The following is a 25,575-nucleotide window of genomic DNA, read 5'->3' on the forward strand; positions in this document are numbered from 1 at the left end:
TCCTATGTTCAGTCTTCCATTTCGCCTTCAAGAGATCTTTAGGTGTCCATGAAAGCACATCAGGGTCGTGTTCCACACTTCAAACAATTCAACTGCAACAGCTTTTTTACAAATCTAAGAAATCCCAGCGAGTTACTCAAAGGCAGCTGCTTTTTTGGGAGTTCCCCACAGCAAAATGGGCTGTTGGGGCAAAAATTTGTCATTGCAGCAGGGGGGAAAAGAAAAAAAACAGGAGAGGGGAACCCCCCAGGGCAGCTGGAGGATACAGAGGGAGTTTTAATTCCATGACTCCCAATTTAGAGCAGCAAGTGACAGCAGCACAGGGGCTGCAAGGCTGGGACTTGCTCAGAGGCCACGATGCAAAAGCTGTTCCTTCAGCACCAAAATTTTTAAGTGCTTATTCATCCCTGCTTGTCATCTGTAAGCAACTACTCCTCCATTCACTCCAGGCTGGCAGAACACACAGGAGCTTCACTTTTACTATTAGAAATGATGCTATTTTTGCCTCTGAGTAGCACAAATCCCACATCCTCCACACGCCGCACCCCCAGCTATTGTGTCTTCCCGAGCTGGAGGTGTTTTCCTGCCGTAGCTTCACCTGCTGGGAGCAGTGGGGAGCGAACTGTGCCACGTGCGAGACTGGGAACAGCCACTGTTTAATTAATGAAGAGCCACACGTGGCCACCAAACCACGGCTGCCACCACAACAGTCCCATCTGTGCCCAACCCCCCGAGCTTTTGGCACCACCATCACCTTCCCCTACCAAGGGTTGAGCTGCCACGGCCCAATCCAGCACCGAGGGGACAAACCTCACATGGTTTAATTTATTTCCTCAGCATCTAAACAAGGGCTTGAGCTGAAAGTACGATGGGGCAGCTCAGATACCTCTGATTGCATCCCAGGCCTGAGTCAGGAGATGTGGAAGCTCCAAGTGAGACATTTTCTAATTAAAGGACTCAGCAGGAGACTAGTGAGTGTCCAGCAGCCACCACTGGTTTCAGTCTGGGAGGAGGAAGGAGAAACACCTCCCTGTGGGATTTTTTTCTCCCTGTGCACAAAGGTATCCCCTGTGTGGCTCAGTCAGCAAAATGATTCACTTGGAAGAGGCAGAGTGATAAATAACAGGGATGTAAGCTGATAAATCACTCAGAATTTTGCAATACAAAGAATATATTAACAAACCAAGATGTCATTAACAGCTTGTCAATGTGACCAGACCAGTGGAGCTCACAGACATGATGAACACAGGTGGAAAACAGTAACAAAAAGATATTAAAACAGTGAATATTGAGCATTCTGCTCAAAACCTCTGAGAGATGTCCACGAGATTGTATCTTTGCCAGAGACCAATCTCACCAACAGTTCCTAAACACTACTTAATGCTTCTTAGTGCAAAGTAATTCCAGGTGGAGATACTGGGGGGGGGGGGGAGGGAGGGAAGCCACTGCAGTTCAAAAGAAACAGTCCCACACTTGTTTCTTGCAAGAGAAAAAAGGAGTTTCTAGCAAAACAAATTATCTTCCAACACAACCGTGTCTCCTGCCTCTGCCTGCTAAAGCCACAAACATGTACGTGCCTAAACCAACTACTACAGAATTATTTCTGAATAAAAACAAGCTCCTCCTGCAGAGCTCTGTGGCTTCGGGAGCCTGAAAAGCAAACTGAAGCACCACAACCACAGTCCTTGATCCCAGCTCACCATCCCTCGCAGAAATCCAGCTCTCGTGACCGGTGGTTCCTGAGGATTCTCCAGCCAGCCCCTCCCAAAGAAAGCAGCTTCCACAGTGAAATTCAAACCAAAATGAGCAGCAAAGAAGGAATTGTAGAGTCCATATGAAGCTATTTTGAAATTCCTTCCATAAGGAAGAAAGCTGATACAGTTTTAGGCTCCAAGGGTCCCTTGCTCCTGCCTAAAGTCCCAAGGGATGGGTGGGATGCTGTGCTCTGCTCTCTTTCCAGCTCGGGATTATGAGGGTGCCACAGGAATTGCAGCCTTAGGGGGAAAACAGCAAGGCAAGTAAGGCCTGGCTTTCCCTGAGAGCATCTGCTCAGCTGGCCAATCCCAAATTTACAAAAACACTGCCCAGGGCATCCCCCCAAACCCTGTCCATGCTCCAGGAATGAGCTCCAGCAAAGGGAGATGCTGGAACAGCCATGAGACAGGGCAGGGATGTCTCACAAGTACCTCTAGGGACTCCACAGAATCATGGAATCATTAAGGTTGGAGAAGCCCTCTAAGATCATCAAGTCCAACCTCCAACCCAGCACCACCACCACTGTGTCCCACTAAACCACGGCCTCAGGTGGCACATCCACATGTTCTTTGAACACTTCCAGGGATGGGGACTCCACCACTGCCCTGGGCAGTCTGTTCCAATGCCTTACATCCCTTTCCATAAAAAAGCTGCCTCCAGGCCCAAAGGAAGTCAAAGACACTCCTCAGTGTGTGATGGCCAGCCCAGAACCAACCCTCAGCTCCAGGGAGGGAACAACCACACCATGTCCCAGCCTGATTGATGGATTTTCACTCTCAAGCTCCACTGGGAAAAAAGGGCTGGGGGAATACTCTGTGCACATATTCTGCATTAAAATTGATCAACACAGGTAGATCTCAACGAGTATCAGTCTGAAATGGAGGACAGGTGGAGGAAGGCAAAGGGGAGCCACCGACGCTGCAGCTCCAACACTTGGAACAAGATGAAAAATCCGAGAAAATACAGAGCTTCTCAAATCCCTAAGTCAGGCTGAGAACAAGCCACACTCTTTGGCAGTGCAAGGCAACTCTGAGTGGACGGTTTTCTCACCAAACAGGTGTCCTGCCTCTTAAAAGTATTTCCAGACCCAAATCCCACCTAGGCCTGTCCTTCCAGGCTTCCTCCTGCCTGCAGCAGGGGCATGGGGCATCAGCATCACCCCCCTGGTTGTTTTTCAAAGCACAGGAAGAGTATCTGCAGGAATTTCTGGTGGAACAAACAGTTTGGTTTAGAGCAGCTACAGCTGGTTTCTCAAAACTGGCAAAAGTAACTTTCAAAAGCTGCTTTCATCCACAAGTGGGATGTTGAGGAATTTTCCCCACCCTTCCACCAGCAGTTTTTGATTGTATTTAGATACAGATTAGGAGAATTAAAAAAAAAAAAAAAATCTAAATTTTAGAAATATTCTTACTTATAAAATATTCTTATCAAAGCTGCTCAACTACTCCATTCCAGGCAGGGCAGCTGGGGAGGTTTCGGCTCAGTGGTGCAAGTGGGAGGAGGAAGATGCTCCCAGAAAGCCCAAACGAGCTGTTCCATCAGGGCATTCTCCAAGGAGAAACCTCTGGAGTCTGGGAGAACCAACAGGGTCCATCCCACCCTCTGATTGCACTGCCAAGCAGCAGCACACGGATCATTCCAGCCTCTCCAGCAGCTCCCTCAAGCTTCCCTGCAGGAATTAAAGGGCAGAGTGATGACTGAAGTGTCCCACTGCTGCTACTCTGCGATGGGGGAAGGAGGTCTTTAAATCTAAATCCACCACTCACAGGCATTTCTGTGGTGTCTCCAGCAGGAGGACAACATTTCAGGGGTTTCTCTCTCCTACTTAATACATACAGACACCACGTGTCCCCAAAATGAAGCTCTGAAACCTGCCCACCCCTTCACCAGGTTCCTCTCCCCCCATTTCCAGCAGCTTTCAGCACCTGGTTTGCACAACAGTTGTTCCAGCAAAGGGCTTTGGAGAAAGTTTCTTTCATCTGGTGGCTGGAACATCTAAAGATCAAGTCACTGTTGCCCAATTCCTTTGGGCAATCATTCCCCAAACATCACGTTCCTTTGTGCAACACCATCCACAGTTTCCCTGACAAAAGCAAACATCAGAATTGCTGGTAAAGTAAAAAAAAAAAAAAAAAAAAAAAGGGCAGCTCAAAAACAAGCCTCACAAACCACCAGAGGTGAGGAAGTGAAACGAGTTTGCCTTCACTCAGGAGAACCCAAAACCAAGGAGAGCACGGAGCAGACACAGGGGATGCTCCTCCAAGCTCAGCTGCCTCTGCCAGGTGACAGTTCTGTAGCAGAGCAGTGACACAAGTGACACACACCGGGATGGCCCCTGAGCTCTCTGGAGACAACCTGAGTTCCGGGGATCTTCCCTTCCCCACTCACACAAACACATCCCAGGCAGCTGAGGTGGGATTTGTGGCAAAGGCATCGCCACAAACACCTTTTTTTTCCCTAGTAAATCCAACAAACATACTTGAAAAATTATCCTCTAAGTTTAAATCAATTTTTACAGATGAAGTAAAATTCCAGAAGCCAAAACGTTAAGGGGGGGGGTGGGAAGGGGGCTTGTAACCCGAGATGCAGCAGCTCTGCCACCCCAAACGTGCACTCTTGGACTTGACCGCTTTGCAGCTGCAAAATTGGCAACCTCTGGCCCGCTTTGGGGGCTGCTGGAGTCCAAGTGTATTTACGCTGACAGAGACAAGCAAAGGTTGTGACGATTTATTGACGCAAGAGCCACTTGGTGCTCCCTGCCAGGAATTAATCAGTGCAGGAGGAGCAGGAATTCTCTGTAAGCGCTTTGGTGAGCTGCTAAAAACAACAAGAACGACAACACGATCAAAAAGAGAGGAGGGGGGGAAAAAAAAGGATTAAGAGGGCAACTTTTCCACAGCAGCTTCTTTAGAAGGACTCAGAAATCACCAGCAGGCAGTGCCAGAACAGAACTATTTCATAACTTTCCTTGTGAAAAAGAAAATACGTGAGAAGACTAAATCAGAGCTTTCCCAAACCTCTGTCAACACAACCTGATGCTGTGTTTGTTCAGATGAAACTGCCTCAGATACATTTGGGGGAGGTGGAGGTGGTGACTGAGGGGCAGTGACCCTCCAGGTTGGCTCAACCTGCCGCCATTCGGGATCCAAAGGAGGGAAAGAGGCACCAGTCCCATCACCTGTTTGAAAGAGCTGCTGCACAAAGCTCCACTTGAAATTCAAAATCCAAAGGAAAGGGTTTAATGCAGACTGAAGGAACAGCACCAGCCCTACCTGCCAAGAAGGCATCATGATAAACCTGTCAAGAGCTCCGAGCCTGCAGAACAGGCCTTCCACCTGCTGGAAAGGGAAAAAAAAAGGAAGGGAAAAAGCCATCTCATGCCAATCAGATTCTTGCTGCTGGCAGGGAAGAGATGCCAAAGCCCTTCTCATGGTTTTGGTAAGCTGTGAGGATCACATGCCTTCTCCTGGCAGGGGTCCTGTGAGACCAGTGGCACCTTAGTTAGAATAAAGCAAGTTCTTGGAAGTTTCAGAGATTTTTTTCCTAAAGTGACAGACATCAAAGATTCAATACTTGGATGGACTTTCAGAGTTTGCTGTATGGTCTTTTTACTGTTGTGGGTTATTTTTTGACTAGAGAAGTTGGTTAAAACTTGGTGCTAATAATGCCAAGGTCACAGGTTCGATCCCCTGGAAGGGCCATTCACTTAAGAGCTGGACTTGATGATCCTTGTGGGTCCCTTCCACCCCAGAATATCCTGTGATTCTGCTTGCTCTAGTTCAGGTTTTTCTGTCTTCCCATAGGAGCAGCTCAAGCATTTTCTAGATCGGGAGTGAAAAGAGTTTTAACCTGTTTCTTTTTATAGGCAGCACAAAATAAAGGTCACGGTTAACAGAGGGGTTAAGTCTGTTTAAGCAGACAGTGTGAGTCTGGAGTGCTGACACAGAAGAGCAAAACACAACTCTCAATGGATTCCCTGAAAATCACCAAGCTTTAAGGGCTTCCTGCCTGAAGAACTGTCAATTGATCAAAACTACCTTTACAAAAGTAGTTCACAAACCACCCGCCCTCAGTTCCCTTAGCAAACAACCCAGGGGAGGGAGCATTTCCCCCCTCCCAGCTGCTCCCAAAGAGTTATCCATGGGCACAGCCCCCCTGGGCACAGCCCCCCCAGCCCTCGGGGCTGCCCCACTGCAGCCGCTGCCTCCCAGGACAGAAGAGTCACCTGGAGCCAAGGCTGGCAGTTCAACCCTCCCAAACCAGACCTTGCTCCCATTCCAGTTCCAATGTGCCCCAGAAAGCTATTTATGTGGTTTGGCAACACAACAGCTGCAAACAACACGAGGGAAGAGATTCCAGAATAGTCAAAGGGGCAGAATTGATTTTTTTTTTTTATTTTTTGTTAACAAATTATTTCTTTGAATTCAGCTGCAATTTCTCCAACATCCTGATCCCAGCCCTGCCCCATAGAGTTTCCTCCACTGGAAGCAACTCTTCCTTGCCCATGGTTGGAAGTTTCTTCTGGAGAAGGTGGCACTGGCAAAAAACTGCTTGTTCAGGGTTAAGTCAAAGGAATTATTTGGGATTACTCAGCCCCTGGTATGACAGAATGGAAAAAAACGGGACTGATAAAGTAAAATTTACTGATAAAGTAAAATTTACTTTATCAGCCCTCCCCCCCAAAAAAAATCCCCATCACACATGACTAGAGGTTCAGACAGTATTTTAATGGTGTTGCCACAACCTTCCCCATTCTTCCCCCCTTTCCCAGGTATCCACAGGCTCCCAGTCTCCCCAGGCTGACCTTGCACAGCCAATCTGGCAGAACCTACTCCCACTCTGGAATTCACGCCTTCAAAATAAACCTGGTGTGGCTACATCAAAGTTGAGCAGAGCAGCTACAAACACTGGGAAGAGTAATCCCAGCCTGTGGATTCCTTGGCAAAGCCCATGGTGCCAGGGTTCAAAGGAGGATGAACAATTCCCCACTGAACCCCAAACACGCTCGTGGGCCCCTGAAAACACCCGCAAGAACCGGTGCCAACGGTGGGACCTTCAAGCTGAGACAGGACGATCTCAAAAAAGCCCACTTGAGGTTATTCCTGTCTGGAATTCACCTTTCAATAGGTGGGAAGTTTAATATCAGCCTTCGGAGAGGCTAAAAACCTGCTGCAACATTTCAGCACATCAGTCCATCAAGGATTAGCCAAAGCAATTCCCGGGGGAACAGGGAGAGCTGCTGAGCTTCTCCAGGCAAACAAGGGCATCTGATTTCCCCCAATAACCGATGAAACGACAGTATTTCGATTTGGGTGATAGAAACAAGATGTTTCAAAGATGTGCTGAAGTATTAATTTTAGTTTTCTTAAAGGAATGATAAATTTTATGCCCCATTTCTCAGGGGTTTGACCACCCCACCTTGCAGGTGTCAGTGCACTTCAAAGCCCTTCCTTAAGGGCCTAAATATCAATAATGAAATAAATAAATAAAAGCATGTGGGGAAATTCCTGGTATCTGGCACGTTCTGGGGAGAAAGGGATCCCAAAGCCTTTACTGAAGGATGGGAGAATTACTAACACATCCACAATTTTTCCTTCTCCAGTCAGGCACCTGCTACGCCATGTTCACTCACTCCTGGCTGTTTTCTGACTCTAAAAATCAGATGTTAAAGGATGAAGAAATATACTAAAAACTGCACCAAAAGAAGAAGTGTCATTGCAATTGTTTCTCACTCTTCTTCCTGACCCAACAATATCACAGACTCACAGAACCATGGAATCTCCTGGGCTGGAAGGAACTCTCAAGGATCATCCAGCCCTGCCCAGGACACCTCAACAATCCCACCCTGTGCCTGAAAGTATAATCCAAATTATCCTGGAGCTCTGGCAGCCTTGGAGCTGTGCCCACTGCCCTGAGGAGCCTGGTCAGTGCCAACCACCCTCTGGGGGAAGAACCTTTCCCTGAGATCCAGCCTAAGCTTCCCCTGGCACAGCTCCAGCCGTTCCCTGGGGTCCTACGTGGAAACAACTTTAAAAAAATCTTCAGCAGAGTTTGACCAAGAGCTCTCAGAAATAAGGCCCTATTTTCCCTTTTGCAGTACCTGCCAAAGCACAGGTACCAGACAGCCAAATTCCCAGACTTAAAGGATGAAAAATTCTGTGTACGGCTGACATCCCTCTGGGAATAAGTGGATTTTCTGCCCCTGTTCTCATATCACTTTCAGAATCAGTGGGATGACTGAAGTGGTCCTTCTCCATCAGCTCTGTCCCAATTATCTGCCCACATCAAGGGCACCCCAAGAAGCCTCATCAGTGTGAGAGCCTGGCATGAAGGCCACAAGCTGAATAATTCAAAATAAACCCCCAGAAATCCTTGTTCAGCCCAGTAACAAATGTAATTTGGGCAGGTACACACAGATGAGATACAGGTCAAACTGAGGTTGACTAAAAGTGAGTAACAAAAATGTAGCAACCGCATAGAAAAAGGTTTGTCTCCCTTCCAACTGAGACACAAGATTCCAAGGACTATCTCAAACGTTATTATAGAATCACCTGACTTTAAAAGTATGACCTTTTTTATATCCTTTACCTACCCTGTACCTCATTCAAAATAATCCAGAGTTCTCTGCCTCTCATCACAAGTACCTGCTTCTCATCTTTGCACTGCAGGACACATCACAGGCTGAAAAACTTCCTTTAGAAACAGGCTTTTAAAGAATTCCTAAGTGCAAGAACTGCATTTAAAGAAAAAGCAGAAATGAGAGGAATGTACTTGGCAGGGACACTGACCTAGCAGGAACTTCAACTTGAACCCCAAGTTGAAGCACAAAACAATTCTTCTCTTTTGAGGGTACAATAAAACCCTGGTACAGAAAGTCCCAACTATTTGATGCTCCAGAAAGTGAAAACTTCACAGGTTTCATGGGAGCAGACTTAAAACTTTCAAGGTCCTTAAAATGACACTGTTCCTGGAGGAAATCCAGGACAGGCTCAGCTCCCACGTACGGAAGAACTGGAATGCAGGTGGAGTAGGTGTCCTGTCATGGGTTGAAGAAAGAGAAGCGGATGGAGACATGGCCAGTTCCCACCCGCACAGGTTTGCAGCTCTTCTGCCAGAGCTTGTTGCTGAGTTTTACTCCACAGCCAACCTCAAAGTTTTAATCAACAAGTGCAAAGCATTTATTTCACAAAATCTCAGAATGGTTTGGGTTGGAAAGGACATTAAAGCTCATCCAGTGCCACCCCCTGCCACGGGCAGGGACACCTTCCACTAGCCCAGGTTGCTCCAAGCCCTGTCCAGTCTGGCCTTGGACACTTCCAGGGATGGGGAATCGACAACCATCCTGTTACCTCTGCTGGGCCTGCCAAGCAGTTGAACTTTTCCCTAAAACTTCAGCTTCCCATGAAGCACAGATGTGGCAATGTGGGAAGAGGACAGGTCTGGAGACATCTTTGTATTTGCAATTAAAGAAAGCACCAGAGAGAAGAAGGCTGGACCTGCAGTCACCATAGCAATGACTTACTTGTAAACAGGAGCCTGAATGCCCAAGCCTAGAATTATCCAGCAGCAATGACCCACAGCACCAGATCGGTGGGGAGAAGCAGGAATCCCTGGAAGTGTCCAAGGCCAGGTTGGACGGGGCTTGGAGCACCCTGGCAAGTAGAAGGTGTTCCTGCCCGTGGCAGGGGGTGGAATGAGATGAGCTTTAAGTTCCCTTCCAACCCAAACCCTTCTATGATTCCATGATATGCCACGTCCAGGTGTTGTTCCAGAGCACAGCCACCGAGTATCTGCCAAAGGAGGGCTGGAATTTACCACCCCAGTCCTTCTGTTTATTGAAAGAACACTCTTGCCCCCAGATAACTTACACAGACAGACCCATTACTGCCAGAAAGTAGGTCAGTGTCATTTAAAGCCGCTTTGAAATGCATCTCCACAGAAACTTCTTAATCTTTCAAAAGAGAACCCATCAAATATTTATTGCACGGTGCAAAACGCTGGAGACGCTCACGCTCACGGGGGAAAGCTCTTCTGTGTGCTGCATGAAATGGCTTTCCATGCCTCGTTGAGCCGTGGAATATGAAAGGAGAGTGGCTTTGTGCAGATAAAACCCTGTACAAAAGTCCTTATCAGCCCAGCAAATCACAGCACGTGACTCCCCGACTCGTTTTCCCAGCGCTGTGTGATCACACGAAGCTTTCCTGGTGTCTCCTCTCAGTCTTAATGATCCCCCTGCAGATTTTTCCCCTACCAGCCAGGCAAGCACGTTCTTCAAACTTCAATATTCCTAATTATCAAACATTCAGCACTGCAAAATGTAGCTGAAATTTGCATCTCTGCAAGAGTGGCTCCGGAAAAAAAGGATGGAGCATTTGCATTCAGACTGGCTAATTCCTGCAAGATAACATTTCATACACAAAATGCTCCATTGAACAGGGAGATCTGCAGCTTTTACAAAGGAAAGTGAACTTTAAACAAATACAAATCAGTTGAGTGATTAACTTTAAGTGTTTTGGTTTTTTAAAACTAATCTTTATGTATAACCAGTATCAGCAGAACAATCTTTACTGATTAAAGAAGCGAATGAGAGCGAAACTCAAGCCACTGAAAATTAAGAGGGGAGGGAGAAGGAGACTGCAAGGAATCATTTAAGGTCAATGAGAGAGGGAAAAACCTCAAAGCACAAAAAAAAAAGCCTATAAAAAACCCCCCACATACTCACAGCCCAGTGAGCCTGGGTAAGGTGAGCACCATCAGCACCACGGGTTACATAAGGCAAGTTTAAATCGTGGCCAACAGGTTAAGGAGTGAAACTAAACACACTTTCCCCTGCCCCTCCAAGCTTTGTCATAATCCTAAATGTTATCTTAATTAGCCTAATTTTCTTAATTATACTTTGCAGCAACTTGAGCTTTCGTAGCAGAATTTCCGCGGTTTTTTTCCAGCTTTGTTCCAGCACTGGAAGAGGCGGCGGCTCCTCTGCCAAAAGCCAAAGAGCACGTGATGCCTCCGAGCTTGGTCTTGGCTGGGTCTGCACAGCACAGGGAAAAGCCCATCCTCCTGTCACCTCACTCTCCAGTTTCAGCCCCTTTCCCATCCAAAGCAACTCCCATTCCCGCCCAGGAATCTCCAAAACCTCCCCGACACCTGCCGGGAGCTGACTGTGCCTGCAGTGAGAGGGACACCAGCACCCCACCAGCTTCTCCTGCTCCACACGTGTTTCTGTGGCAAGTTAAGCTCACAAGAGCTGCTGGTCTTAACCCAAATTTCAAGAAGGACACCATGGAAAGAGCCTTCAGCCCAGGAAACAGAGCTCAAGGTCTTCACTCTGTGCGCAGGGCTCAGACTGATTCACTCATCAAAGTTCTTGAGGATTAACTTTTCCCACCTGGGTATTCGGCTTCTCCAAAAGCTGCTCCTTGTTCTCTGAGAAATCTCGCTCCAAAAGACAACAAAAGGGGCAGTGATGGGGGAAGAAGTCACACTTTTCTCCCCCAACTTAGTTTTCTCCATATCTCTTCACCCTGTTCCGTGAGAAGCCCTCAGCGCCCAACACTTCTCACAGGAGTGAAAGGACAATAAAGAAAAAGCACAGGAAAGAAACCCCCAAACCACTTTCATTCATCTACCCTGCAACAACTTTATGGCACTGTTCCTAAAACATCCCATTAGTGCTGGGTTTGGAGAAGATTAGAGAAGAAAGCTTGTACCCACTGAAGCAAGGTTTAATAGGCTCTCGAGTTAAGCCAGAGCCATCCCTTAAACAATGCACATCATTAGGAATAATTACCTCGAGCTGTATAATCAACACCCCTATCACAACTGACATAAGAAGTCCAGATGTCATCTCTGGCAAGGGCTGGGAAATATTTCTGCTCCTTGTTATAAAACTGACTCTTAAAAGAGAAATGAGCCCTAAGAACACCGGGCAGGGGGGGAAAAACCACCATGATGAACTGGAGAACTTCAACCCAAAATAAGAATCCAGCACCCAGGGGAACACAGGGTGCCCAAAGCAATCCTGCTGAGCTGCCACATCCCATTGTAGACATGGTTGTTAGAAAAAGGAAACTCAAACCGACTTTTAGTGTTCCAGACACACTGAGCCAAAGCAGCAGAACCAGTAGAGTCAGGACAAAGAAGAGGCAGATGACAAATTATAAAGGAAAGCAAGAGAAATCAGCAGCAGGGTTCCATCAACACAACCCAACCAGGAAGGTCATCACCACTTCCTGGATATCTGGAGGTCTGCTCCTTAAGAAGCAAAGCAATATCCATGGCTGGGTTTGGAATACAGGGAGGTATTTAAGGTATCCCACCACAACAAGAGCAGGCGGCCACAGCTCCCCAGTCTCACCCCAAAGTGAGACAGGAAAATACTGAACTAACAATTATCCATTCTCTGAAGAACAGATCTCTTGAAAAACATCACTTTGCAAGAGGTGTCCCAGGTATACTGAAGTTTCCCAACTCCTCCTCACAGTTTCAAAATCTATGTAATGGAAGTAGAGGCCAGATTTTTGTTTTTTCTTTTTTGATAACACTGATCATTTCAGAGACTTAGAAACTTGTTCCAGTTGCTAGGGGAATGTGAGATTTAACACTGCTGCTTGGGAGCTCCAGCATCCTTATTTATTGCAGGATTTGTTTGCCCACAAATAAGCAGTTCCTTAAGTCTTAGGAGCTGTTTGCTGGCTTCTAACACTTCAGTCTTATTTAACTCTTAACCCAAACCTGATTAAAATGAAGTCATGAAGTAATCTCTCGGAGGCAGAGTTAAATAAGTCCTTCCACGTGCCTGGTTGTTGTTGGATTACTTGATTCCCAGCAGCCATTTTCTGTACCATAAACTGACACAGCCAAAGGATAATTAAAAGTCCTCTCCCAAAGTTCACAAAGCTCTGCCTAACTAACACAAAGTTACCCAAAACTCACTACATACAAATGTATGAGGCACCTCTAAGCTCAAGAGCAGGTAACTGAGTAGCTACAGATCCTCTTGACAGACAGAAATGCCCAATTTTGTAGTGATGAATCGGGTCTTAAATTACAAGACACGTTAGAGATAATCCCCCAGACAACAGTGAGGTGGATCAACTGACTCCTGTTCCAGCAAAACTATTCTTTCCTATTAAAAAGTACTTTAAAAGTCAAAGAGTTTTCTTAAATTTCCGTAAAGACACCAGCAGGACCGTGCCCATTCCTTACAGGTACGTTCCATATCCTGAAGGCTCATCAGCATAGATTTAACAAATTAAACATCTGGTTAATGACTCAGAAAACTCCAACAGCTTCCAGTGATGCCACAATTAGAAACCTAAATTTTAGAGCAATTAGAAACCCAAAATGGTAAGATTTCCTTGTAACTCTGGTAACAGCAACAGCATTTTCCACCTTCACACAAAGTTTTAGTTTTAAACCAAGCAGAGGAACAGGGAGAGGGTCTGGATTATCATTTCAACACCACAAAAGGTCTGTTGGTGCAGCAAATACCGTGTGTTTTGGGGTCGTGGCTGGAATTCCAGGTGGTGTTGCCCTTACCTGGATGGCTTTGGGAGCTCATTGCTGGTAGTGTCTAGTCCTTGGGAGAAGGGACTCGAGATCAGTTCCACGGAGTAAGAGCAGCTCAAAAGAGCTCCAAAGCTTCACCAATACATAGGAATTGGAAGTGGGGATTAAATCATGGCCACCTTATAAAATCCAGGGCACAGTGACATGCTGAGTTGTATGGGAAGTAATCCAAGAGGGTGGCAGAATATCTTCTAATGGCTTTTAAAATGGGAACCTGCAATTAAAGAAAAAGATGTCTATGTTAGCAAATTAAGAGTAACAACCATTTAAATTACACATTGTGTAATTTATTTATCCCTTAGATTAAACTCCAATACAATTTAGTCATTAAAGGTTGCAGAAAGAGTAATTTTCAGAGTTATAAATGTTATTTTGATCGATAATCAGAAAAAATGCAGACTGGCACTTAACATTATTAAAAAAAAAAAAACAAACAAAAAACAAACAAAATAAAAAACCCCAACAATTCAAAACCCAACTTTTCAACATTCAAGTCTTAAAAACCCAAACTTCCGTGTTAATTCTCATCCTCCAACAGCACCATATGAAGCCACTTCAGTCCAACAGCTTCCATATTTTAAAAGCCATATGTATGAGTGGTAACTGTGCTTCATGCATCTGTTCCCCAAAGAAGCCGAAAGAAAAATCCCTCGGTGCCAAGAAGTGGTCTTGGAGCAGGAAGGAAAAAAACCCACACAATCAATTCCACTCCCACTCTACCCAAGCCTCCAGCAGATTACTAAGCAGCAACTTCATCCTGCCCCGGGGGGGGGGGAAATCCACCATTCCTAATTATTTTTAAGATGTGTATTAGAGGGAAGGAGGGAGAAGAGAGGAAAAGCACCCACAGAGTCAGCAACCTTGTGTACCCCTGCCCCCCAAAAATATAAACACAGACTGACGTTCACTTTGGGGGCATTCAGGGGGTTTCTGGCACTACACCAAGTGACATCCAGTATTGCCCATCCCTGGAAGTGTCCAAGGCCAGGCTGGACAGAGCTTGGAGCAACGTGGACTATGGAAGGTGGATGGGCTTTAAGGTCACTCCCAACCCAATCCATTGTGAGATTCCGTGATCCCTGAGCATCCCTGTTTTCCAGGTGGGTATCTCAGGGATTCTGCTCTGTCTGGGATTCCGTGATTCTCGAACATCCCTGTTTTCCAGGCGGGGTTTCCCAGGGATTCTGCTCTGGTCTACCACACCTGCCACTGGTCCCTCCCAGCCAACAAACAGATTGAACTCACTGTGTCCTTTGTGCACAGTATGTGACAACAAGGGTTATTTCCCTTCTTTGCACCCAAAAATCCCTCAGCACAGAGGCTCCCACCTCTCCTGGATACAGGGATGAGGTGTGAACAGGCAGCACCCAGAGGAGGCTCCTCCTGCCCTGACCAGGCATCACCCAGCATCACCAGTTTACACCCAGTGCTCCCCAGCCCACCACAGGGATGAGGTCACCCCTGGCAGCACCCAGCTCCTTAACCCATCCCAAGGGATCCAGCTGACTCTGCTCACCCCAAACTGCTCCAGCAGCACATCCCAAGGAGTGGTGCCCTCCAGCAGCGCTGGGATCACCGGGATGGGAACTCCTCCTGCCTTGCACAATGAGCAGCTGCCCAGAGTTTAGCTGTGCCCTTGCATTCCAAGCAGTGCCATCTATTCTTGGAAGAGCTCCTATCACACCCAGATTTGTGTGCTCCTTTTCAAGAAGGCACCAAACCCACGTCTAATCACCACATTGCTTAGGATGGGCTTCCCAAGGTTCCTTCCCTGATGTGCAGAATAATGCCCCGGCAGATGCTGCAGAACACAAGGCCTTCCTTGCTGTACTTCATTAAAAACCCTCTTTAATTGGCTGTTTCTCTCCAGCCCAAGTGTCTCAGCATTACCCTCTCCAAGCTCCATCTTGCATTCTGAGAGACATGGAACGTGCCTTCATGTTATGAGTCAAATTCAAGAGAAAATCACTTAAATGTCATTTCTAATCCCTGCAAGCCTCTGCCATCCCAAATGTTCAAGATCTTCCAGTTCCATTAATCTGCACGTCCTGTTGCACAGTCAGGTCAGCTTAGACCAGGCATTAGCAAGACATTACCATGATTTATTTCCAATCAGACCAGCAGGTACTGGGAGAGCAGAAGCAATCTCAGCTGTAGACAAGAAGGATTTGCAATGGTGTCACCAGATTTGCCTCCTCATTTTCACAGCACAAGGATGAAAATGTGAGCATGAACAGTGGGAAGAGGCAGATTCATTTCCCAAGGAAATTGGACTGAAACAGTGGCACCAAATCCATTTGACAGCACCACCAGTTTACCTGTTCCTACTTCTGCCCCATCCCTGGAAGTGTCCAAGGCCAGGCTGGACAGGGCTTGGAGCAACCAGGTGTAGTTGGAGGTGTGGGAAGGGGTGGGACTGGATGAACTTTAGGATCCTTTCCAACCCAACCACTCTGTGATTCCGTGATTCTTTCCAGGACACAGACAGCACTCAGGCCCCAACTTATCTCCCCCTCAAACCCTAATTTTTGGTTACCCCTTGCTCTGATCTCAATGCAGACCAATGAGGCATTTCCAAAGAGACCATTGGGCCCCACCTGCAACAATTCTTATGCCAACTCATCACTTTGCCACTGTCTCAGTGAAAACACTTCTTAAATCAGGAGAAGCAAAACGCTGTGTAACCCAATGCCTCGGATATCTGCAGGTCCAGAGGGTTTTCCAAGGAGATTATCTCATTTTAAAAACATAAAGAAATAAAATAAGATTAAAAAGAAAAACAAACCAGAGTTTGTTCAACTTCTACTCCAGTGCCTTCCAGGACCAGGGCAATCACCTCTGGCCTGCACAGAAGAACAGAGTGTCCATCCACCCTGAGCATCATTCCAGAGGCACATTCCCTGCGGGCTCCTGAGGCAAGGACTGGGTCAGGGCCACCAGACGGGATGGGACGGGCATGGGTGTGCTCAGAGCAGCACGAGCCTCTCAGGAGGAACCTCAGAACCAACGGGGTTGGGCAGAAGGGTCACACCCCTGTTTGATGGGGGCGGCTGGGAGCACCTCGGGCTCCAGGAGGCACACGGGGAACTGCTGCCACGGGAGCACAGCGCTCATCCCGCTGCCTCCCGGGATCAGCTATGTGGATGGCCTTGGCAGACAACAAGCACTGGCACATAGTGACAGCTTTGCCCCCTCCCATGGAGTCCTTCCCCAGGCACAGAGCACAGGACGGGTTCGGGAGAGCATCAAGGGGAGGGCACCGCGTGTGTCAGGATTCTGGGGCAGAAAGGCCGAGCGGAACCAAGGGCAGGCTGAGACAGGCAGGGGTGCAAAACACACTCATTGAACCAGCTGTAGCACACAGGAGAATATTTCAGAGTCTGGGCCCTGCTGGATTTTTAAAAATAAAAAAACCTCGGAAACAGGAGCACAAGGAACCACTTAATGCCTGTTTATATGAGCCTACTTCTGCCAGGGAGCACCTGAGAGCACACACTCCCAAAAACCACACAGGCTGGATGTACTGGCTTGAAATACTTCCATGAGACTCCCTCTGCTTCTTCCAGAAGCCGGGAAGAAAACAGTGGCAAATTCACCAACAGGCTGGGTCATCACCTGTGGCAACAAACCACCTAAACACAGGTGGGCAGGAATAACGTGGATAGGGATGGGGGAAAGGCACATGGCTCCGAACACAACACTGATTAGCACCTCCCTAAAACAGGAGGTCCCTCACTTTCCTCTTCTCCAGCTTCAGGACCAGGCTTGGCCCCCAAAACCACACACACAACACAGCTCCACAACTCACTACAACACTATTCCCTCCACATACTTTCCAAAAGCACGTTTTCCCCCACCAGGCACCTAGAACCCGTTAAGAGACAAAATACACGTGACCTAGGAAATGTCAGTAGTCCTCCAGTTTTCTTTCAGGTCCATTCCAACCCCTTAACATTCCGATTCTTTGACAGTATGAATATTCCCCCTCCTCTTTCCAGCCCATTCCAGATGTGCCTCTCTGCTCATCACAAGTACAGATGTGCAGCAACCAGTAATTACAGTTATGATAGAACTTTATTTACAATTTTTCTAGAGCTTAAATTGAGCCAAGGTGCTTCAGCAGAGATAAAAATCTCAGCCTAAGGGTGACATTTCAGGATTGTTCCAAGCTGAGTCAGCCCAGCTACTCCAGGACCACAAACTATGGATGACCCGGCTTCCTCCCCCTCAGACACACCATCAACACCGCTGGCACTGCAGCCAGCTCACAGATCACTGCAGCCAGCTCACAGATCACTGACAACCTCAGCTAAACAAGCCCCAGTGCCTGCTGACTCAAAACACAGTGTAAGTCGTGCTCCTACTACACAAAGGGCTGTGCTTTGAGGTTTAGTCCCAGTCTGGAGAGACCTGCTCAGCCTTTCAGACCCCTCAGACGTGGAAACACCGCAGAAGATGCTGTTTTAGCAGGGCAAGAAAGCCAGCTCTGTGAAAGCAGCAGCAGAAGGGATGCTAGAACACCTTCCACATCCTGGAACTCCTCTAGCAGCATTCCAGAACTGTGGGGTCTGGTCTCCAAAAGCCATGCAAACATCATCTTCCAAAAGCCACTATCACCTCTTCTCCTACCTGGCACTGCTGATTAAATACTGATAACAAGATCATTAATTTTTCCCCCAAATTATGTCCCTTGCTGCATTTGCAAGCAAACAGTATTGAGTCTAACCCCACGTGCTCCATGTAAGATGCCAACATCATCCTGATGTTTCCTTGGATTCCCCCTCGTAAGGCACAGCCTGCAAACAACCCATGGCTACAGCACAGACCGACCTAAGAAGAGGCAGAGCCTCTGTCAGAGCTTATTGATTAAATCTTTCCTTTGACAACAGATCCTGAACTTCAACCAGAGGGGAGAAGAAAAGAGCTGCCCTTGCTTTACAGGGGTTGTTTATAAAATACTGCCAATATAGGATGTCTGTGTGAAAAGAGGAGGAGACAAGGAAGAGGCTCAGAGCTGTCTGAAAACAATGGACTGTGACCACAAAATGATTGACTGCACCTCTATTTAGAATCCCAGACCGGTTTGGCTTGGAAGGGACCTTAAAGCCCATCCCCATTCCACCTCCTGCCTTGGGCAGGGACACCTTCCACTAGACCATGTTGCTCCAAGCCCCGTCCTCTGCTCTCAATAAAGCTTGACTCAGGGCAGAGGCAGTGTGGAACAGGCTCCTGAGCTGATCTCCTCGCCAGGGACCATGTCTCTGCAGCCATCCCTTTGCAAGATGACAAAACCAGTGGCAGGAGTCCTGAGGATCCACACAACCCACTGACAACATCCCTTCAACTCCTGGTTTTCCAGCAGAACACAACTTTACTGGATCTGTCCCAGGAGACCAGTTCTCACAAGCATTGCCCACTCCCAGAAGTGCTGGTTTTCAACTACAGTTTCAACTCAGACCTCTTCCAGAAAATATATTTGAAAACCTCAAACATCATCAGACATCCCCTCAAAGAGTTTGAATCTCTGAAGTCAGTGTTTCTGTCTCTAAATACACTGTGGGAATAACAGCACTGTAAAATCCACCATCAGCTTAATGCTCAGCTGTGGCCAGAGGAGAAATTCTAATACCGGAGAATAATAGAAAATAAAAATAGAACAGCAAATTTGCAGCTGTATCAGCCCAGTTCCCCCAAAACCATGAATATTTTGTGCAAATCCAGACACCCCCCCTCCTCTTCCAAAACACAGTACAAGAGTTTTAAAAGGGCAAGGAAAAAAAACCCAGAGATGTGGTACCAATTCCTCGTGCAGGTGAAGCAGATTATAAACCTGCAGCCCAGACAGAGATGGCTTAAAGGTATTACAGTGATGCAGACAAATCACCGATTGTTCTGCTTTCCTGTTTGTTTCAGAGCTGGAAGTTTTTCCCATTCTTCTGCAGGGAGAGAGGCTGGGTGGACACGGGAGGGAGGGAAGGTACTGGAAAAGGTGCCAAGGTGAAGAGCGTTCTCTGCATGTCCTGCTCCTCCTCTGCTGCACCGAGAAACTCTGACCTGGGGGGCTGGGAAGAACAAAAGTTCTCCTGAATTCCAGAATGCACAAACTTCTTAGGAAAGAGGGCAAACATAAGAGGACAAACACCAAGTGCTTCTGCAGGAGGCCAGGAAACCCAGGAGACAAGTCACTGGCTCTCAGGAGAGCGTTTGAGAAGAGTCAGCACGCACACGTCCTGCTGTGAAACGCCTCCCAGGGGATGTAATCCTGGAAAATTTACTCCATATAACTTCCTACATTGCACTGAAATCCCACATCAGAGCCCTCACAGTTACCACACCAGTGGTGAGCACACCTGCACTCGGCAAGTTCCATAAAATACTCGGATGAACCGGCAAGGGGAAGTATCCCCGTGCTGCTGGGGTATCCTCATGGAAGAGGGACAGAGCACCACCAGTGTGAGCACCCAAAGCCCTCAGGACAGTTAGAATCGTGTGAGTAAGGATTAAAAGCAAACCCAGCCTAATCCAGCTGTTCCAAACAGCTTCCCAGCAAGAGAATGCCAGGTACGTACATGTCACAGTGCATCCAGACTGACCAGTCCAGCCCTTATTCCCAGGACATCCCATCCTTACTAAACTCATTATTTCCTTGCCCTTATCCTGCAGCAGCAAAACCAGAGGTACCAACCTTTAAGATCAAAAGCTCAGCACAGGCACTCAAAGGCACAAACCATTTCATTACCCAGCACTTCAAGGAATCAACCCCAGTGCATTTGTTTAGCAAATGCTGACATTTCCCTGCCACCACCACAAGTGATTCTCACACGACAGCCCAGAGCAGAACAAACACTGTGCTTCCGCCTCTCCCTGAAACTCCCACAGTGTGGGACACACGCACTGTGCAGGTTTCTTGCCGGTGTGCTCACACCAAACATCCTCACCTCGTGACAGGCTTTGGGGGAAGTGTTCAGGCAGAGATTTCACCTCTAACCACATCTTCCCAAGTGTTAAATTACAGTCTGTGTGCACTGAGACTTCAGGACCAACCGATACCTCCTCTGGATTTAGGCAGTCCCTCCAGGAACTCTAATCCCTTACTCGACAGTCCCTGGTAGTTTCCTTTGGAGCAATCCTGCTATTATTCCAGGCAGTGGCTTGCTAAGCAAGTCTGTGCAATATAAGCAGTGCTATACATGCATTGAAGTCACTGTCAGACATGAAAAGAAAACAAAATGAACAACAGCCACAAATGGCAAGACACCATTAACTAATTATGAGCTACTTTATTAACATGGAACTAATCCACAGCTATTCAGGGGGAGCAAACCTAGATGGAAATAATTAATCTAATTACATGTAACAGAAATTCCCTATAAAAATAAGCAAGAAAAATTGCATTCTGCAGTGTCATATCCTCTTGCTTCTCATTGTCAAGGAACACTCCACTCCTCGTTTCCAGGGCACGCAGATTCCTGGAGTAAGGCTGCCTTTCCCAGGCTCTTTCCAGTTGTGTTCCAAAGCCAGCTGCCCAGACTGATCTCTGGTGGCTTTAGCTCTGTAAATCCAAGCACTGAGGCACTGGCCCAAACTGAAAACATGGGGACACTGATATGTCAGTACAAGAGAAGACACCCTTCACCCATTTCAGTGTTAATACAGAAGTAACACAGTTAGCACTTCTGCCAGTTCTCCTCACTGAGCTTTAAACCAAGGGCTCCTTGGACAAAATCCCTCATGGTACCTTCCCACAGAATCTTTTGCAGAGCACCACCTTGACCAACACTTAGAGCTGCTCTGAAAGCTGAAGGTGCCTCCACAGCCTAAGAGCAAAAACCTTAAATCTTCTGGTAGACACCTGAAACCCCAAAAGTTTTGTGGCCCTTCTCCCTCCTTGCTAAGGAGTATACAAGATTTACACTCCCCCAGGTCTCACACCGCTAGCAATAGCACTGGGCAGATCTCTCCTCTCCTTTTACTGATGTGGAAACCACGGCAGGTATATCGAACACAAACGGAAGCAAAAACACTTTGGGAACAACCAAGTGGGTGAGAAGTGGACTTAGAAACCCTCCAGTGCATCATCCAAGACTCAGAACAAAAGATCCCCAGCAAGTCTGGAAATACCACCTCATGTTCACTCTGTGGGAGCTCCAATTTAAAGTGGTCAACAGCTTGGAAGTGTTTTTTTTCTTTTGGAGTCGAGTAGGAAGAGCTGCAGATTCAGAAATGCAAGTGAGTGTGCGTAAAACCTGGGCCTGGGCAGATTCGCAGGAATACAGAGCCCTCCTTGACTAGCAAGACTCTGGCAGAGGGTCTGAAAGAGCAGGATGCTTCTGAGCTCCATCCAGTTTCTCAGCAAGAGCAGCAAGAACAAGCAGTCTCACAGATGGATCCGCGTGGGAGGGAGAAAGGATAAAAGTCTGCCTCGGGAGCCTGTTCCAGCTGCTACTGAAGCCTTAGGAGTCGGTACAAATTGGGCAGAGTTACCTATAAAAATCTAGAGCCTTGGCTTTTTCTGAAGCCCTCTTCTTTCCCAATTCCATGTTTTTCCTCCATCCTACTATTTCTGCATTTGAAAGAGTTCAAATCAGAGCTGAAAGCAGTGCCTGACAGAAGGTAAGTGAATACTGGGAGTGTGTCCCATTTCTTCACTCCTTCCTTGCAGATCACCCTGGCTACACTCACTCAGCAGCAGAGAAATCAAAACTCCTTTTAAACACTTGACTGAGAAGTGACTAAAAATGGTATATTCGAGGCCAGGCTGGAGCAACCCGATGCAGTGAGGGGCAGTGCTGCCTAGGGCAGAGGGGTGGGGCACGTAGTTTTTCAGGTCCCTTCCAACCCAAACCCTTCTGCGATTCTATGTTTCTGTATTCTTTTTATCCAAAATCCCCCTGACAACATTTTCAGTGCCAGGGAGCTCACCTCCCTGACCGGAGCCAGTTCTTTACTTGGGGTTCTTTTTCAGTTCCTCAGGTAGTCAAAGGCAGAGAGAAAAACCTTTTCACGTACTTGGGCTGTTCAAGCCACATCTGAACTTTTTGTTCCTTCTGACAAAGAATCAAAATTACTGGTCACTAGCTGTGCCTAACCCATCTGGTCTCCCAGCATAAAATAGCTGAGTACATGTGTCATCAATCACTGTTAATTACTTCATTAACTTGGAAAAAGAATATTGACTTTTTTTTAAAGAACAAACATTGTTTAAGGTCAGCCTAGTTTTGTTGGTTTGTTGTTTTTTTTTTTAAATTGAATGCTATCTGATTACCCAGAGAAAATAATTTAGTCTGAACACTAAAGCAACCCTGTCACATAACTCGTGCAGTTCTTTTGTCTTATATGAAACATTTCCCTGGGTCTCTTCTGGAACCGACAACGTGGCAGTGCCAGTTTTAACCAGAAACTTCGTGGTGTGTGTTCTCAAACACCCCGTGCTCATGTGAACTGGGCTGCTGTTCTCACCTAATGCCCCAGTGCCTTTGGAAGCCCTGACCTTTGTCATGCTCTGGGAAAGAAAAATGCCTCAAGGCCTCCACAAACAAGTTGCATCATTTTGGAGTGGACATTTAGCCCTGCGCTGTTGGCTACAAAATAGTGACACAAAGAGAGAGAGAGAGATGACAGAGGTTTGTGCATTTTCATGTGTGACAGATCCCCTGCCAGCACGGGCTGAAGTTGGTCAGGATCCACACGGCGTGACGCACGTTCCCCCTGGATTCTCCCACTGCTCCAGAGGCTGGCTGGGATCATCCCGGATGGTCTCAGCCCTGCTCCACACCTGGGTGTCCCCTCAGGTGAGCTCACCCCCCTTCCAGGCAGAGGGATCCCCCGCTTACCTGGCCCTGCCCACAGAGCCCCATCCCGCCTGGCTCTCTGGGAAGAGCCCCTTAGCTCAGGACCTGTTACATTTTCCATCCCCCAGTTGGTGGCTCAAACACTGTTTTGTTTGAGGGCCGTGACCATCCACACACATCCCCTGTCGCTCCTTTCCTCCACGTCCCAAAAGTCTGCCCCCAAAAACAGGGATGTGCTTGCCATGCAGACCTCCCTCATTGGAACACCCTTGGCCTTAGACACAGCACATCCTCACCCACAAGAACTTTGGGATCCCATCACGGCATCCAAAGTTTACATTTCTGCCTATTTTGCTACTTCTGTCTGGCACTGAATGCTAATTATGCTCCCAAAACACTGCAACCCAATCAGCCAGGCCCCAGTCCCAATGGACTTCACAGAATCATGGAACCCCACAGTGGTTTGGGTTGGAAGGGACCTTAAAGACCATCTTGTTCCAACCTCCAACTTGTGGTGTCACTGCCCTTTCTCCTTTTAATGTGCCTCTTTTCCTACATCCAGTAGGAAAAAAAACCCCTTCCAGTGTCTGAGTGCATCGTGCCCTTGTGTATGTTCTCCCTCAGAGGATCTCAGTCAGGGCATCACCAAAACCCAAATTTTACACAGGGGCATAAAAGATACTGCATTGAACAGAAGGAAAAAACACTCCAATTTCCCCTTTAAAGTGCAAAATAACATTTGTTTTCATTTGTTGGGAAAAACCTGTTCTCCTCTATCAGCAGCATGTGAAAAGTGATGCTGACACACACCTGGAACAGCTCCTGGAGCTGAGAGCCAGGCTCTGGAATTCAGGTGACTGATGGAGCACTAAACGCTGAGTGAACAGATATTTTTGCCGTGTAAAAAAAACTTCCAGCAGCAGCTGGATTTTTTTTTTTCCTTTAAATGATACCTGACAAGTCTGATAGCAGTGATTTTTTTTTTTTTTTGCCTTTTGGAAAAATCCAGAGAAGCACCTTTGCTAAAAGATGCTGCTTTCAGGCCCAGGTTTCTCGGGCAGCACAGCCAAGTCCCTACAGAGCACCATGCAGCTCACAGGATCATCCCTGGGGATACAGGGCAGTCCTGGGCACCCTGCTCAGCCCATGACTGAGTAACTGAAAGGGCAGCAATCCCCATGGGAAGCTGAAGTAAATATATGGGTTTATATTCACAGAGGTTCCACGTCTTCCAGTTGCTCTAGTTTTAAATTACAAGCCATGTTTTTGAGCCACAACCACGGCCAGAATACAAAAAACAAGTCAATCACCACTGAACTGTAAATTCTTGTGTTGTATCCCTCTAAATAAGGTTAATATTTTCATGACCAGCATCACCCTTTAATAAAAACTAGAATCTTCAGGCAAATTTTTCAACCTTAAAAGCTGACAAGCAAGAAAAGCAAGGAAGGAACAACTGGCACTACTCAGACTTGAGGGGGTTTGAGCTTCGTTTTTATATATTTATCTTTTTTTATAACACCATCAAAACCAAAAAGGATAAAATCCTTCAAAGAAGTACTTGCAGGTTACCTTGAGAGACAGGAGCCAACAGACTTTTGGGAGTTTACCTCCAAGGTGTTGCTTCCAACATCGGAGCTGTTCCTTAGCTCAGTGGGAAGGAAATGCTCCATTTACTTTAGGATTTACACCACATTTTATATGGCCCACGTTGTCTGTTTGCACAACGTGAGCACAGCAAGACACACTGGAATTATTCTCTGAAATAAGTAAAAATTGGATTGTGAAGCCATGAAAAGTTGGACATATTTCAAGGACTGATCCAGCACCTGCCGGGGGGGTGGGTTAAGGTATGCTTTAAAATACTGTCTGTCAGCTGAAAAGAGAGATTTCAACTCAGTGTCCTCAAGGAAGCATCAGAGCCCTAACTTAGGGTTTGGGTTGGAAGGGACCTTAAAGCCCATCCCATCCCACCCCCTGCCATGGGCAGGGGCACCTTCCACTAGCCCAGGGTGCTCCAACCTGGTCTTGGACATTTCCAGGGATGGGGCAGCCACAGCTTCTCTGGGTAACCTTCCACCCTCACAGCCAACAATTCCTTCCCAATACCCCTATCCCAATAACTGCCCTCTGGCAGTGGGAAGCCATTCCCTGGGTCCTGTCCCTCCATCCCTTGTCCCCAGTCTCTCTCCAGCTCTCCTGGAGCCCCTTTAGGCCCTGGAAGGGGCTCTCAGCTCTCCCTGGACCCTTCTCCTCTCCAGGTGAACCCCCCCAGCTCTCCCAGCCTGGCTCCAGAGCAGAGGGGCTCCAGCTCTTGGAGCATCTCCAGGGCCTCCTCTGGACTTCCTCCAACAGCTCCACATCCTTCCTGTGCTGGGACCCCCGAGCTGGAGGCAGCTCTGCAGGTGGGGTCTCACCTGAGTGGTGAGAATCCCCCTGCCCTGCTGACCACACTCCC

At 47.4% G+C, this 25,575-nt stretch overlaps 1 protein-coding gene across 7 annotated transcripts in view; it reads right to left on the bottom strand.

Annotated features, from left to right (window-relative positions):
• HDAC4 (histone deacetylase 4) overlaps positions 1 to 25,575 on the bottom strand; it is a 190,295-nt gene that overhangs the window by 150,784 nt on the left and 13,936 nt on the right. For 6 of the 7 annotated variants that reach the window (XM_064660251.1, XM_064660249.1, XM_064660246.1 and 3 more), the window contains exon 1: positions 13,297 to 13,464. In XM_064660251.1, the coding sequence (XP_064516321.1) occupies positions 13,297 to 13,318 (22 nt within the window). In that variant the 5' untranslated portion in view covers positions 13,319 to 13,464. Of the gene's footprint in view, positions 1 to 13,296; positions 13,541 to 25,575 lie in introns of those variants that run through there. The other variant, XM_064660250.1, reaches the window with a different exon arrangement.

This window comes from Pseudopipra pipra, chromosome 7, assembly GCF_036250125.1.
Source record: "Pseudopipra pipra isolate bDixPip1 chromosome 7, bDixPip1.hap1, whole genome shotgun sequence".
NCBI lineage: Eukaryota > Metazoa > Chordata > Aves > Passeriformes > Pipridae > Pseudopipra > Pseudopipra pipra.